The 13,452-nt window shown below is 44.2% G+C and overlaps 1 protein-coding gene across 2 annotated transcripts; it reads left to right on the forward strand.

Annotated features, from left to right (window-relative positions):
* The first annotated feature begins 2,879 nt into the window (after positions 1–2,879).
* On the forward strand, positions 2,880–12,903 carry Gpr75 (G protein-coupled receptor 75). Of its 2 annotated transcripts, none has more exons than XM_008823017.3 (2): positions 2,880–3,059; positions 9,991–12,903. In XM_008823017.3, exons 1-2 carry the CDS (start codon positions 2,956–2,958, stop codon positions 11,630–11,632), a joined length of 1,746 nt encoding a protein of 581 aa, XP_008821239.1. In that variant the 5' UTR covers positions 2,880–2,955; the 3' UTR covers positions 11,633–12,903. The 2 variants fall into 2 exon arrangements, with proteins under 2 accessions (XP_008821239.1, XP_017651069.1); XM_017795580.2 differs by having other exon boundaries at positions 2,900–3,059; positions 10,221–12,903.
* The last annotated feature ends 549 nt before the right edge of the window (positions 12,904–13,452 follow it).

A 13,452-nucleotide genomic window follows, 5' to 3' on the forward strand; every position in this document is an offset into this window, starting at 1 on the left:
TTAAGTGGTCACAAGTATGAAAGGGAGAGAAAAGAATTGAGTGGCTGATATTATCTAAGGCAGTTCTTAGGATATGTGGTACATAACGAAGTTCATGCTCTATACAACTTTTAATAGAGGCAGTGACTTGTGGGGTGGGGAGGCAGGCAGTATTGGAAAGTCTTTGGGCAGGGAAAAGCCAAAGATTTCTGTGAGCTTTGGTGAGGAGGAAGGAAAGGAGGAAAGCCCTTGAGGTTGTGAGATAGAATCTTCAGTTCGTAAATGGATCCCTTGAAAAATAAAGACTGCAAATTGTATTTCATATTTAGGAGGAAGTTCATTGATAGAGGGCTTGTCCTAGCATGGCAAAGCCCCTGAATTCAGTCTCTAACACAAAAAAGAACTTGTGTGGACTTCTGGGATTGTTTCTGAGCATCACTCCATTGTTGACATTTTCCATATTCTCCCCTGCAGAACACATTGTAATGCATATTTTCACACCTTAATACTTTTCTTAGGGCAGTTCCTAGGAATGAGATTTTTAGGTTGAGACTTTTTTTTTTGGTCTTTTTGAGACAGGGTTTTCCTGTAGCCCCACCTTACAGCCCCAGCTGTCCTGGAACTCATTATGTAGACCAGGCTGGCCTCGAACTCACAGAGATCTGCCTGCCTCTGCCTCCTGAGTGCTGGGATTAAAGGTGTGCGCCACCACTCCTGGCTAGGTTGAGACTTTAAGATAGAATTTCACTGTAGCTCAGACTCCTGATTACAGGTGTTTACCACCACCGTGCCCAGTGAATGTAAACATTTTAATGGCCTTGATGTGTGGGTTCCTCAAAAGTGGACATGTGTGAATTTGTGTTTGATTTGTACTGGAATGCTGATTTCACTGGAGATTTATAACCCAATCACATGTTAGCATACTGTTAGCTCTGATTATTTGTGGATTTCTCTTTTTATTTTTAAATCTTAGGTTTTTTATGTATATGAGTGTTTTGCATGCATGTAAGTGTACCCCTGTGTGCAATGCCCACAGAGGCCATAAGAGGACATTGGATCCCCTGAAACTGGAGTTACAGATGGTTGTTAGCAGCCATGTGGGTACAGGAAACTGAACCTGGGTCCTCTGCAAGAGCAGCAGACTTAACCACTTACTCTAGCCTGGATTTTCCTTTTTATTATACTAAGTGTTCTATCCAAATCAATCAGGTTTCACTAGTTTATTTTGTATGAATTATTTTGTGTTGCCAAATAGCCCTTACTAATCATGAATCTTTGAGTCCTAAATTCCTCTTCTCAATCCCTGGGATCCTTTACAACTAAGGTCTTATTTTGTCTTTTTCACTTTGAGGGTGTTTCCTTCACTCCTAGGTGTAACACTGATGACAGTAGTCCAGCCCAAACTTTTTGTAATCTCATATGCTCAAGTGGAATTTAGACAGGCAGTAGTTAATTTATATGGCGAGACATACAATTTGAGTCAGAATTTCCACTCTAAATGCTAATGAGTCTTTTTTTGTTTCTAGGGCCCAGTGTTACCATTACTGACAACTTATATTAGAACTGATGCATTGCAAATGTTGGCGAGTGGTGTATAATTTACATGGAAATTAGTTGGAAATTTTTCTTGTTTTTTTTCTAAACAGAATTGTGATAGCATAGACGTTCCTTGTGTTAAAATATCTGCTTTACAAATTACACAGCTCTTACACCTGCTTCTTAACAAATAGCACTGGAAAAATCAAATCTTTGATAGTAGTAGTTTGTACTTATACAGAAAAACTGTTAGCCAAAAATGGAGATTGTGGTAGCAACAGCACCACAAAATATTTCACCTGAATGGAATCAATCCCTGTGTTTTCTGGTGCCAGCAGAAAGAAGGGACATTCAATAGCACTCTCTTATTTCTAAATAGCTACCTAGGAGATTCCAAAAGTAGTAAGATCCTAAAATTAGAGTAGGATACTGAGGGAGTTAACATGTATGGTGAGGCCAAAGCATGAAGTAACGTGTTATTAGATGAGGCGAACTGAAACAATGTTTTAGACACGTGGAGGTCAGTAGAGTCTAGTTTAATTTTTTGTTGTCTTTGTCACAATAAGCCTGGCTGGATATATTACACCATTGCTTTTCAAGATTTGTACATTCAGCAATATTCAGTACCCATGATTTCTTGGCTGTGTGGTGGGGTTTTTTTTAATATTTTATTTTTATGTGTATGAGTGTATTGCCTGTATGTATGTGAGTGCACCCATGTTGTGCAATGCCGCAGAGGTCAGAAGGGGGCTTTGGATTCCCCTGGAACTGGAGTTAAGGACAGTTCGTAGCCGCCCTGTAGGTGCTGGGAATCGAACCCGGGTCCTCTGCAAGAGCCGTCAGCGCTCTTAACCGCTGAGCCATCTCTCCAGCCCCGGTTTTTTGTTACTTTACATTTTCCCCCCCGTAGTTAACTCCCTTATGCCGAATCCCCTCAGTAGGATCACTGATGCCTAAGACACATAGGCACGCTGTGTCTTAAACTGTTAGAACTTAAGTTCTATGCTGCAAAGTGACAGCCTAATGAGAAGCCACGCAGGCCAGCTTAAAAGCCGGTACATGGGCTGCTCCACGGAGGCCTGCGGTGGGACCCAGGCCTGAGAGCTGGGAACCCCCTCGGACCCACCCCACCCCAGCGGCTCCATACCCTAGGGCTGACTGGGTTGCGGTGCCCCGCGCCCCTTGTCTTTCCCGTCTTCTCTACCTGGTGTGCTAGGCGCCTCGCTGTGCGTACCAGCCGCTGCCCACCGCGGGCGGCTCGGGCTGCTGCCACCGCAGGTCTGCGAGCCTGGGTCCCACTCCGCGGGCATCGCTGGCAGCCAGGGAGGCGGTGAGGGTGCAGGGCAGGCGGGGCGGCCCGGGTCGGAGGGAGGGGCGGCGCCCTTGTCTCGGTGACTGCGCCTCTCGCCCAGACTCCCGGGATGCGCGGAGGCGGCGGCGATGGCGAAGATGCCTCTAGCCCGGCAGCATCCGGGCCGCGGAGTGCAGCTGGGGTCGGGGCTGAGAGATGGAGGAGGAGGGGCGGCGCTGCGGCCCCCTGGCAGGTGAGCGACCCCATCGGGATCGGAGGCCGGCGGGGGCGGGAACGGGAGCCGGAGCCGGAGCCGGCCGGGCCGGGGCTGAGCTGGGCCTGGCGGGCCGCGCACCTGCGCTCCGGCGCGGCCTGCGGGAAGCTCCGGGGCTCTGCTGGCCCGGTGGACTCCAGCCCACAGCCCATGCCGTGGCCGAGCCCCAGACCCCATCAGCCCTCCTCCGAGGCTCTGCCAGGCGTCCCCGCACCCGTCTAGGCCCTCCTTGCCACCATCTTTCAACTCTGGGGAGCCCCTACCACCGCCAGTCATTGGCGGGGCGTCGACCTCCAGTCTCCCACTCCACTCGATCCTTGGATAGACTAGGGCTCTCCTCATCCCTCTTTCCAGTGACCTAGGTCTTCCCACCCGGACAGCTGCTAGCGGTTTCAAGGGCTAGTTCAACCTCTTGGAACAAATAAGCTAACTAAAGCTAGCTTGATTCTTACTGACCTTGGGCAAGTTGTCTAGCTTCCCAGAGGTTTTCCACATCAATACGAATCGGTGGGGATAATAGCATAGAACCTTGTTCAGTGTGAGAGGCAGGCTCGAAAAACGCCTGCTGTAAAGACACTTGAGACTCTATGAGGGAAAATAATTAGTTGGAATAATCCAGGTAGTGAGTTAACTTGTAAATCTCATATAAATGTTCTAATATTTGCCCCCCAAAATTAAAACAACACACGATTAGGGAGTCCTTCACACCTTGTTTTTTGTTTTGTTTTGTTTTGTTTTTCGAGACGAAGGTCTTGATATAAAGCCCAGACTGGTCTCCCACAGGGCAAATTTCTGCCTCAGCCCCGTTGAGTGCTGGGATTACACAAGCTTGTGCCCCCACATCCACTTTTTTTCACACATCTTAATGAAAGTAGCCACTAGGTAGTAAGTTTTGAGTTTCTAGGTCTTCTGCTAGATATTTCAGGTTCCCTCCTCCTTAATAGTGATTGATGCATGTGAATTTTTTTTTTTTTTTTTTTTTTTTTTTTTGCAATCCAGGCTGGTCTTGAATTCATGATCCTCCTGCCTCAGCCTCTCAGGTGTCTGTCACTACAACCTGCTTATTGTGATTGATATGCATGCTTAAAACCGGTGAGCAGTAAAGGTACTTGCCACCAAGCCTGAGGACCTGAGTTCAGTCCCTGAGAACAATGTGATGGAAACAAGGAATTCCACAAGTTCTCTGGACGCCACACACTCATGGCAGAGGTGTAGACATAGGCACACACACACACATGCACATACAATAAATAAATACAATAAATATTTTTTCACAGCTAATGTTCTAACTTAAAATTTTTTTATTTTTTTAAAATCAGTTTCTTGCTGGGCGTGGTGGCACATGCTTTTAATCCCAGCACTCGGGAGGCAGAGGCAGGCAGATCTCTGTGAGTTCGAGGCCAGCCTGGTCTACACAGTGAGTTCCAGGACAGCTGGGGCTACAGGGAGACCCTGTCTTAAAAAGACCAAAAAATAAAATAAATAAAATAAAATTACTTTCTCCCCCCCCACTTTGGTCTGTTTTGAGACAGGGTCTCCTTGTAGCCCCAGCTGGCCATGAACGCATTATGTAGACCAGGCTGGCCTCGAACTCACAGAGATACACCTGCCTCAGCCTCCTGAGTAATGGGATTAAAGGTGTGCGCCACCACACCCGGCTGAAATCAGTTTCTTGTAATGAACTCAAATAGAAACCTCATGTAGCTAGGTTAAGGCAGCCACTTAAGCAAACGCTTGCCCAGTCCCACCCCATTCTATGCATCTCAGTGAACTTCTACCTGGCTAGAATGGCCATTCTTAAGCCATGGGGCTTCTCTTAGGGATTTACACTTTCAGTGTGAAAAAAAAAGTGTAAAATCTCTCTGATATGGTTTGCATCTTCTAGGACATGTCTGTGACCCCAGAGATAAAAAGTAATATGTATACTTGCATTGGAAAGACCTTCAGTAATATTTAGGAATAGTAAACAGGTATTGACTTCCCTCCAAATCACTGAGGTTTATATTTCTGTTATCATAACTTGTTCCAAATTGTGACCCTTAATTATTCTTATTCTTCCTTCTTCTTCTCCTCCTTCTCCTCCTCCTTCTTTGAGACAGGGCTTCCCTGTAGCCCCAGTTGACCTAGCCTGGAACTCGCTATGTAGACCAAGCTGACCTTGAACTCACAGAGATCTGCCTGCCTCTGCTTCTAGAGTGTATCACCACACCCAGCTTATTTCTTCTTTAAAGAGCCAGGTGTTAATACTGAAACCTGGGCTGACTTTTCTTCCATTTCCTTTACTGTTGTGAAGTTTCTATGTTCAAGCCTTTTCTTCTATTTTATCTTCTGTTTAAATCTCTTCTCATCCAAACCCCTGAATGCATCTTTTATTCTAGTTATCCTAATAGGAAAGACTTGCAATTAATTATTTTATACAGGAATTGTAAATATCAGGTTTGCCAAGGGGTATGTCAAATTGTGTGTGGTGTGTGTAGATAAGGTAGGTAGGTAATGTGTCACATATAGACAGATTAGAATTTTGTGTTCTAGAAACTTTCACTTGGGAACTGAATTTAAAATCTCCATTAGGTCTATTGTAAGAGTGAAATAAAGTTTAATATCTTATGTAAAGCCTCTTGTATGAAGGTCTAGCAAGTAGTAATCACCCAATAAATGACACCTGCCAATATTAGCTTTGACCCAGGGGCCCCTCTCTTTATCCTTCCCCTTCTCCCTCTTCTCTCCCTCCCTCCCTCCCCCTCTTTCTCTCCTCCTGTGTGTGTGTGGGGGGGTGAAGAATGTGGGCTCTGAGGGGCAACTGCTTAGTTCATATGGAAGCCATGCCACTTGGCTGAATTATCTCTCACTGACTCAGTTTCCTCATCTTCAAAGTAGTGATGTCGATATTAAGGGGATTCAGTAGTTTAGTACCTGACACATCATAAATAGTAAAACAGATACTGAGACTGATGCTGGTCTGGATCTCAGAGACCCTTCTGTCCATACTATGCCTCTGAGTAATGGAATTACAGGCATCGATCACCACACCCAGCTGGAGTTCTGTTTTTGCTTTTGGGTTTTTTTTTTTTTTTTTTTTTTTTTTTTTTTTTTTTTCAAAAAAAAAAAAAAAAAAAAAAAAGAGGACGATAAATCTTTCACTGTGATATATCAAAATAAAAAAAAAAACCTGTCTCTGCTTCCCAAGTGCTGGGATTAAAGGCGTGCGCCACCACACCCAGTAAATTCTGTATTTACTAATTGAAAAAAAATTAATTGAAAAAATATACTACCCAAAGTTGCCCCCATGATAATTCCATTTTTTTTTTTCCGATCCTGGATTGAACTCAAGACCGTATGCATGCCAGGCAAATGTGTTACCACTAAGCACAATCCTGTCTCAGCCTCCTGAGTAGCTGGGATTACAGCCTATGCCACCACCTGGCTCAAATCATCTTTTTTTTTTCCTCTTCTTAATTAATGCTGGTGCTTCAAGATCTCATTTTCCACTTGCCAGTCACCTCTAGCCTGGAGTCTTCCTAACTTCCATCACTCTACTTCCTTAGTACCCAGTTTGTTTCTCTTAGCAACTTGATTACAGGATCTTTATCCCTCTAATTTCCCTGGACCCAACTCCTGCTTTCTTTCTTCATTCCTCTGTTTCTCCACTTCAAAGAAACTTCTGCCTGGGAGCCCAGCCCAGGAGGCTGCTACACTAGAATCTCTCTCCTCACTGCCTCCTCAAGTGGAGTTTTCCTTCTCTTCATAAATTAACTCCAAGGAGCAATTTTTCACCTACATTCAAAACATATTTTTTATTATAAAGCTATGAAAGGAATTCAGAAACAGATGTCTTAAACTAGAAACAGTAAGAGCTGTCGCCATTATTTGACTCTACTCATCAATAAACCAAAGTTCAGGATTTATATTTTTCTCTCCCATAGAACTTATTTTAAAGAAAATACAGGAAAAAAATTGGTTTTCACTTTGCAGTGGACAAATTCACTGCCATGTATGATCTGCAGCATATAGCTATTTCAGATGTAGAAAGAGGCTATCTTCTTCCTTGAAAAAAGGCAGAGTTATACAGTTCTCCCAGGACTGATATCTATTGGATTCTCACTACCATAGCTGTACATGTTGAATGATTTCTATTCTAGAAAGCCCATAGCTATTGTTTGGAGCCCCAGTAATCCCTGACTGACCCGGCCTGCTCTGTGCCGCCTGATCCAGCAACTAAAGGGTTGAGAGCTGAGGCCTCTGGGATCGAGCTTGAACTGGTACTTAAGTATTCTGATCATGGGCTCTGGACCTCCCCAGTGCATTGATTATCCCTAAAATGTTGGATTAAAGCAAATGCTTTCCAGTTGTCAAGAGAATAGCTCTGAATGTAGTCTGCCTTGCTGAAATCTGTGGGAGCAGGAAGAACACCAGGCCGCACAGGTCATTGAGGTTGGAAACAGTGAAGACTGGTGTGAGTGTATATTACATCTCCTTGCATGATAGAGAAAAAAGATTATGGGAAGAATGAAGGAGCAGGAAGATTATTTTTGAACAGGATGTTTTTTTTAAAATATTTTATTTTTATTTTATGTGTATGAGTGCATTGCCTATATGTATGTGAGTGGACCCGTGTCGTGCAATGCTGCAGGGGTCAGAAAAGGGCTTCGGATGCCCCTGGAACTGGAGTTAAGGATGGGTTGTAGCTGCCATGTGGGTGCTGGGAATTGAACCTGGGTCCTTAGCAAGAGCAGTCAGTGCTCTTAACCACTGAGCCATCTCTCCAGGCCCCAGTATGCTTCTTAATCTTGTATGCACCTTCAGTGGCTCCATAATGCTAGCCTAAGGTGCACATCTGATTAATGTAAACTGGTGAATGAATGCAGGAATACATGCCTCCTGTTTGATAATGAGAATATCCCTATTGGAATAATGGTAACTAACAGAGTTTACATAATGATGCTTTTGCTTGTTTTGTTGTTTGTTTTTGAGACAGGGTACAGGGTATCACTATGTAGTACTGACTGGCCTGGAACTCTCTATGTAGACCAGGCTAGCCTCAACACACTGACATTCACCTACCTCTGCCTCCTGAGTGCTGGGATTAAATGCATGTACCACCATGCCTGGCTCGTGATGCTTTTTATTTTAAGATTTATCTTTAAATTATGCATGTGTGTGTGTCTGTGTGTGGGAATGTGCAGGTGAGTGAAGTGTAAGCAGAGTCCAGAAGAGGACGTCAGATATCCTAGAGCTGGAGTTACAGGTGGATATGAGCTACCCAGCATGGATGCTGGGAACAGAACTCAGGTCCTCTGCAAGAGTAGTTGTGAACTATCTCTCCAGCCCCATAAATGTGTATGTGTATATATGTGTGTGTGTGTTTGTATATGTGTCTGTATGTATGAGTGTGTGTGTCTGTGTGTGTGTGTGTGTGTGTGTGTGTGTGTGTGTGTGTGTGAGTATATGCATGTAGTGCCAGGAGATCAAACCTCCTGTATGCTTGGAAGATAGGTGCTCTACCATTATACTACATCTGCAGACCCCGAAGAGGTGGCTTTGCACCTTGTAAATTACAAATATAATTCTAGACATCTTTTCCAGACATCTTTTGTTACTTTGATTTTTTTCTTTTCCCTCCTTCACAAATGTAGTCCTACATGGAATTTGGCTTGGTTTGGTCGAGACAGGTCTCACTATATTGCCTTGACTGGCCTGAAACTCACTATGTAGACCAGGCTGGCCTTGAACTCACAGAGATCCACCAGCCTCTGCCTCCTGAGTGCTGGAATAAAGGCGTGTACCACCATGCTCTGGCCTTAGATTTTTTTGGACTGTTATGAGTGTTTGCCTGCATGTATGTGTGTGTACTGCTTATGTGCCTGGTACCCATGAAAGCCAGATGTCAGACCCCCGGAACTGGAGAGTCAGACAGTTGCGACTACAATGTGGGTGCTGGGAACTGAACCCGGGTCCTCGGCTAGAGCAGCATATATGCTCTTAACCCCTCAGCCATCTCTCTAGCTCCACCCCCCAGTGGAATTTTTTTCCCCCCAAAGGAGGGTATTCAAATTGGCCAAGAACTCTCAAGCTAGAAAAAGAAAGACATGCTTGGAAATAAAGAAATGAGCTTTTCAGCAATTATGGGAGTTTAGTGAAGGGCAACGTTATGTATCAACAATACCCCTGCTTATGTTTCAAGCACAGCCGCTGTTTGCTTCAGTCCCTCTGCTGTAAAGATGTATTCCCCTTCTCCCAGAATGTTCTTTCTTCTCCCTGCCCATTACCTTTTGCCCAGCTGGCTTCTCACCAAAACCCCCTTTATCCTTTCCCGGCTCCTCCCCCAGCTAGATTCATTTCTTCTCCTCAGTGTCCGTAGCTCCCTGCAACCCCATGGGACTGTAGTCACACAGATGGAGTACCTCCAATGGAGAAGTTATGGTCCCATGTATCTCCAGTGCCTGGTTTGGACTGTTTGTTCTGTGTTGTACTTTGTGAAGAAGCATACTTTCTAAAATAATAGAGCTTGGGCAGTTAAAAGCACAGGCTACTCTTGCAGAGAACCCAGGTTCAGTCCCCAGCTCCCATATGGTGACTAGCAACTATCCATAACTCTAGTTCAGGGGATCTGATGTCCTCTTCAACCTCATAGACATAAGATTTTTTTAAATTAAAAAATATTTTAAAATTTCAAAATAGTAGAGCTGAAAATGTCTAATACTTTTGTAAAAATAATGTGATCACTGTGGTCTTAATCCTTTCTGTCTCTGGGTGTACATTTTTGTGTGCAGGCTTACCGACCTTGGGCCTCTTTTGGCACATGTCACACGTCTGTGAGTTGAGGTCCTGACTCCCTTCCTGCTGAGTTTCTTTTTTTTTTTTTTTTTTGACCCCAAAAGGAAGAGACGCTTCTCTTTTTGGACACCAAAAGGAAGAGACGCTTCTCTCTGAAGATGAACTCGACTTCCCCCCTTCAGAATGCGCCCAATGCCACCTCACTGCACCTGCCTCCTTCACAGGGAGGAAACAGCACCTCCCTCCAGGATCTTCAAGACCTCATCCACACAGCCACCTTGGTCACCTGCACTTTTCTGCTCGCTGTCATCTTCTGTTTGGGCTCTTACGGGAACTTCATTGTCTTCTTGTCTTTCTTTGATCCAGCCTTCAGAAAATTCAGAACCAACTTTGATTTCATGATCCTGAACCTATCCTTCTGCGACCTCTTCATCTGTGGTGTCACAGCCCCCATGTTCACCTTTGTGCTGTTCTTCAGCTCAGCCAGTGGCATCCCAGATGCTTTCTGCTTCACCTTCCACCTCACCAGTTCAGGCTTCATCATCATGTCCCTCAAGATGGTAGCTGTGATCGCCCTGCACAGGCTCCGGATGGTGCTGGGGAAGCAGCCCAATCGCACGGCCTCCTTCCCCTGCATCTTGCTCCTCACCCTGCTTCTCTGGGCCACCAGTTTCACCCTAGCCACCTTGGCTACCCTGAGAACCAGTAAGTCCCACCTCTGTCTCCCCATGTCTAGCCTGATGGCTGGAGAAGGGAAAGCCATTCTGTCTCTGTATGTCATCGACTTTGCCTTCTGTGTTGCTGTGGTGTCTGTCTCTTACATCATGATTGCTCAGACCCTTCGGAAGAATGCTCAAGTCCGAAAGTGCCCTCCTGTGATCACAGTTGATGCTTCCAGACCACAACCTTTCGTGGGGGCCCCTGTGAAGGGGGGTGGAGAGCCCGTGCAGTGCACCGTGCCGGCCCTGTACAGGAACCAGAATTACAACAAACTGCAGCACGTTCAGACTCATGGATACACCAAGAGTCCCAGCCAGCTGCCGACCTCTGCAGCCAACCGACTCCAGCTGGTGTCAGCCATCAACTTGTCCACTGCCAAGGATTCCAAAGCCGTGGTCACCTGTGTGATCATCGTGCTGTCGGTCCTGGTGTGCTGTCTTCCACTGGGGATTTCCTTGCTGCAGGTGGTTTTGTCTGACAATGGGAGCTTCCTCCTTTACCAGTTTGAACTATTTGGATTCACTCTGATATTTTTCAAGTCAGGATTAAACCCTTTTATATATTCTCGGAACAGTGCGGGACTGAGGCGGAAAGGGCTGTGGTGCCTCCAGTACATAGGCCTGGGCTTTCTCTGCTGCAAACAGAAGACTCGTCTTCGAGCCATGGGAAAAGGGAACCTTGAAGTCAACAGAAACAAATCTTCCCATCATGAAACAAACTCCGCCTACATGCTGTCTCCAAAGCCACAGAAGAAATTTGTGGACCAGGCTTGTGGTCCAAGTCATTCAAAGGAAAGTGTGGTAAGTCCCAAAATCTCTGCAGGACACCAACACTGTGGTCAGAGCAGCTCGACCCCCATCAACACTCGGATTGAACCTTACTACAGCATCTACAACAGCAGCCCCTCCCCAGAGGAAAGCAGCCCTGGAATCTTACAGCCAGTAAACTCTTTTGGCTTTGCGAGTTCCTACATTGCCATGCACTACCACACCACTAACGACTTAATGCAGGAATATGACAGCACCTCAGCCAAGCAGATTCCTGTCCCCTCTGTTTAAAGTCACGGCCAGTGAATCTTGTGCCAGTTTTTTGTCCCTAATACTGATGGACTCTAAAAGATTTTGAGGTCAGTGGCATATCAAAACTTGAAGAGTCAACTGAAGAGTTGACTTTTGGATTTTCTTTTGTCTGGAACATTAGCATCTGGATTTGCTTTGTAGTTTCCTGACATTTTAAGATTTGATGTAAAAGTTTATTTAGATTTTTACCCTGACTTGTAACCCAATCTTTTGTACTAAACCTCTAAGAAGATGCCAGAAATGATGATTCTACTATGTTAAGTAGAAAATCTACTGATTACAACCCTTTGAGTCAGTGTTACAGGTCCTCAGAGTATGTATTAGGTGGATTTTTTAAAAAGAAGTTTGAAAAAAATCTTTCTGAAGTGTTATTTTTTATAAAAATGTGAAATTTGAGCCTTTGAAGTACTGAAATAGAAAACAATATACTTTTTTGGTGGCGGGTTGATTTAAATAAGTAACACTGTTAAAGCAGAATATTAGATATATTGCCTATACCTCTGTCCTTAGCAAAAATTCTCACCCACTCATCTTTTTATAAGAGTCACCTAACATATAAAGCTATGGCTATTATCATTCCTTACTATAGAACTTATTGTTTTGCAACACTTGAATAGTTGTCTAGTTCCTTTGTTTGTTACCAGTGAACTGCTCTGTTTCAGGGCTGTATTTGAGCATTCTACTAGTGATGAGGACCCCTCTATAGTAAAGGAGCACTGTTCAGGGGGAGCAGGCCCTGTGTGATCAGCTTAGGCTGTTGCTTATGGAAGATGGTGTGCATTGTTGTTTAACAAGGCATGGAGATGTAATTGGGAGAGTTTTGACTTAGGCTTTCCTTCTGTGTGAGAAGAGTGTAGTATCCAGCTACCTGACAGTATTCACATAACTATTTAGAAATGGCTTTTTTCTTTACATACTACTGTGGTAAAAAATTTCTCAAAGTGATCTATTAATATTTTCAACTAAATATTTAATGGGGTTTGTTTTGTCTTGTGAGACTGAACCCAGGGACTCATGTATGCTAGGCAAGCAGTCTACCACTGAACTACATCCCCAGCCCCTAACTGTTTTCTATCTCTCCCATTAATCTTAAACAGATATGAGCAACTATATTAAGTATTTTTACACTTGAAGCTAGTTTTATTATGTACTCTGTGATTCCTAGGATAACAACTGTGAAGTCATATTTTTATGTAAAAGTATTTTGATCATACAGAGTTTGAACTCACTAGAACTTTGGAACTCTAACTGTTAGATGATTCCTAGGATAACAACTGTGAAGTCATATTTTTATGTAAAAGTATTTTGATCATACAGAGTTTGAACTCACTAGAACTTTGGAAAACTGTTAGACTCAAAATAAGTACCTTTACAACTGTTATATTTAAGCATCTTTGTTGCACATCAGAAGGTACAAAGAGCAGAAAGTTCCTTTGGAGTATAGCACTCAGCTCCTAGTGCCCCCCCTTAGTGTTGTTCCCAAACACCAAGCTCATGGGAGATGGTAAGAGACAACAGAGTAGATTTTTAACCAGAACTAGGTTCAGCCCCATCCAGCAACAATACCTTCCAGAGTTCACTAGTCATTACTGTTTCTGCAATTTAAATGGGAGGGTAAGGCTTTAACATTCACTTTGTGGGAATGGCCTATTGGCCCACCTACCTCTTCTTTCCTTCCCTAACGCCCTCTCTTCTCTCCCTTCCTTCATTTTTGATACTGAATTTTATAACATGTCCATTCTCTTTTTTCTTAGTTGAATACTACTTTTGAAAGTCACGATTACCTCTTTCATCTGTGC

This window comes from Nannospalax galili, unplaced genomic scaffold, assembly GCF_000622305.1.
Source record: "Nannospalax galili isolate Female #2095 unplaced genomic scaffold, S.galili_v1.0 scaffold286, whole genome shotgun sequence".
NCBI classification, from domain to species: Eukaryota; Metazoa; Chordata; class Mammalia; order Rodentia; family Spalacidae; genus Nannospalax; species Nannospalax galili.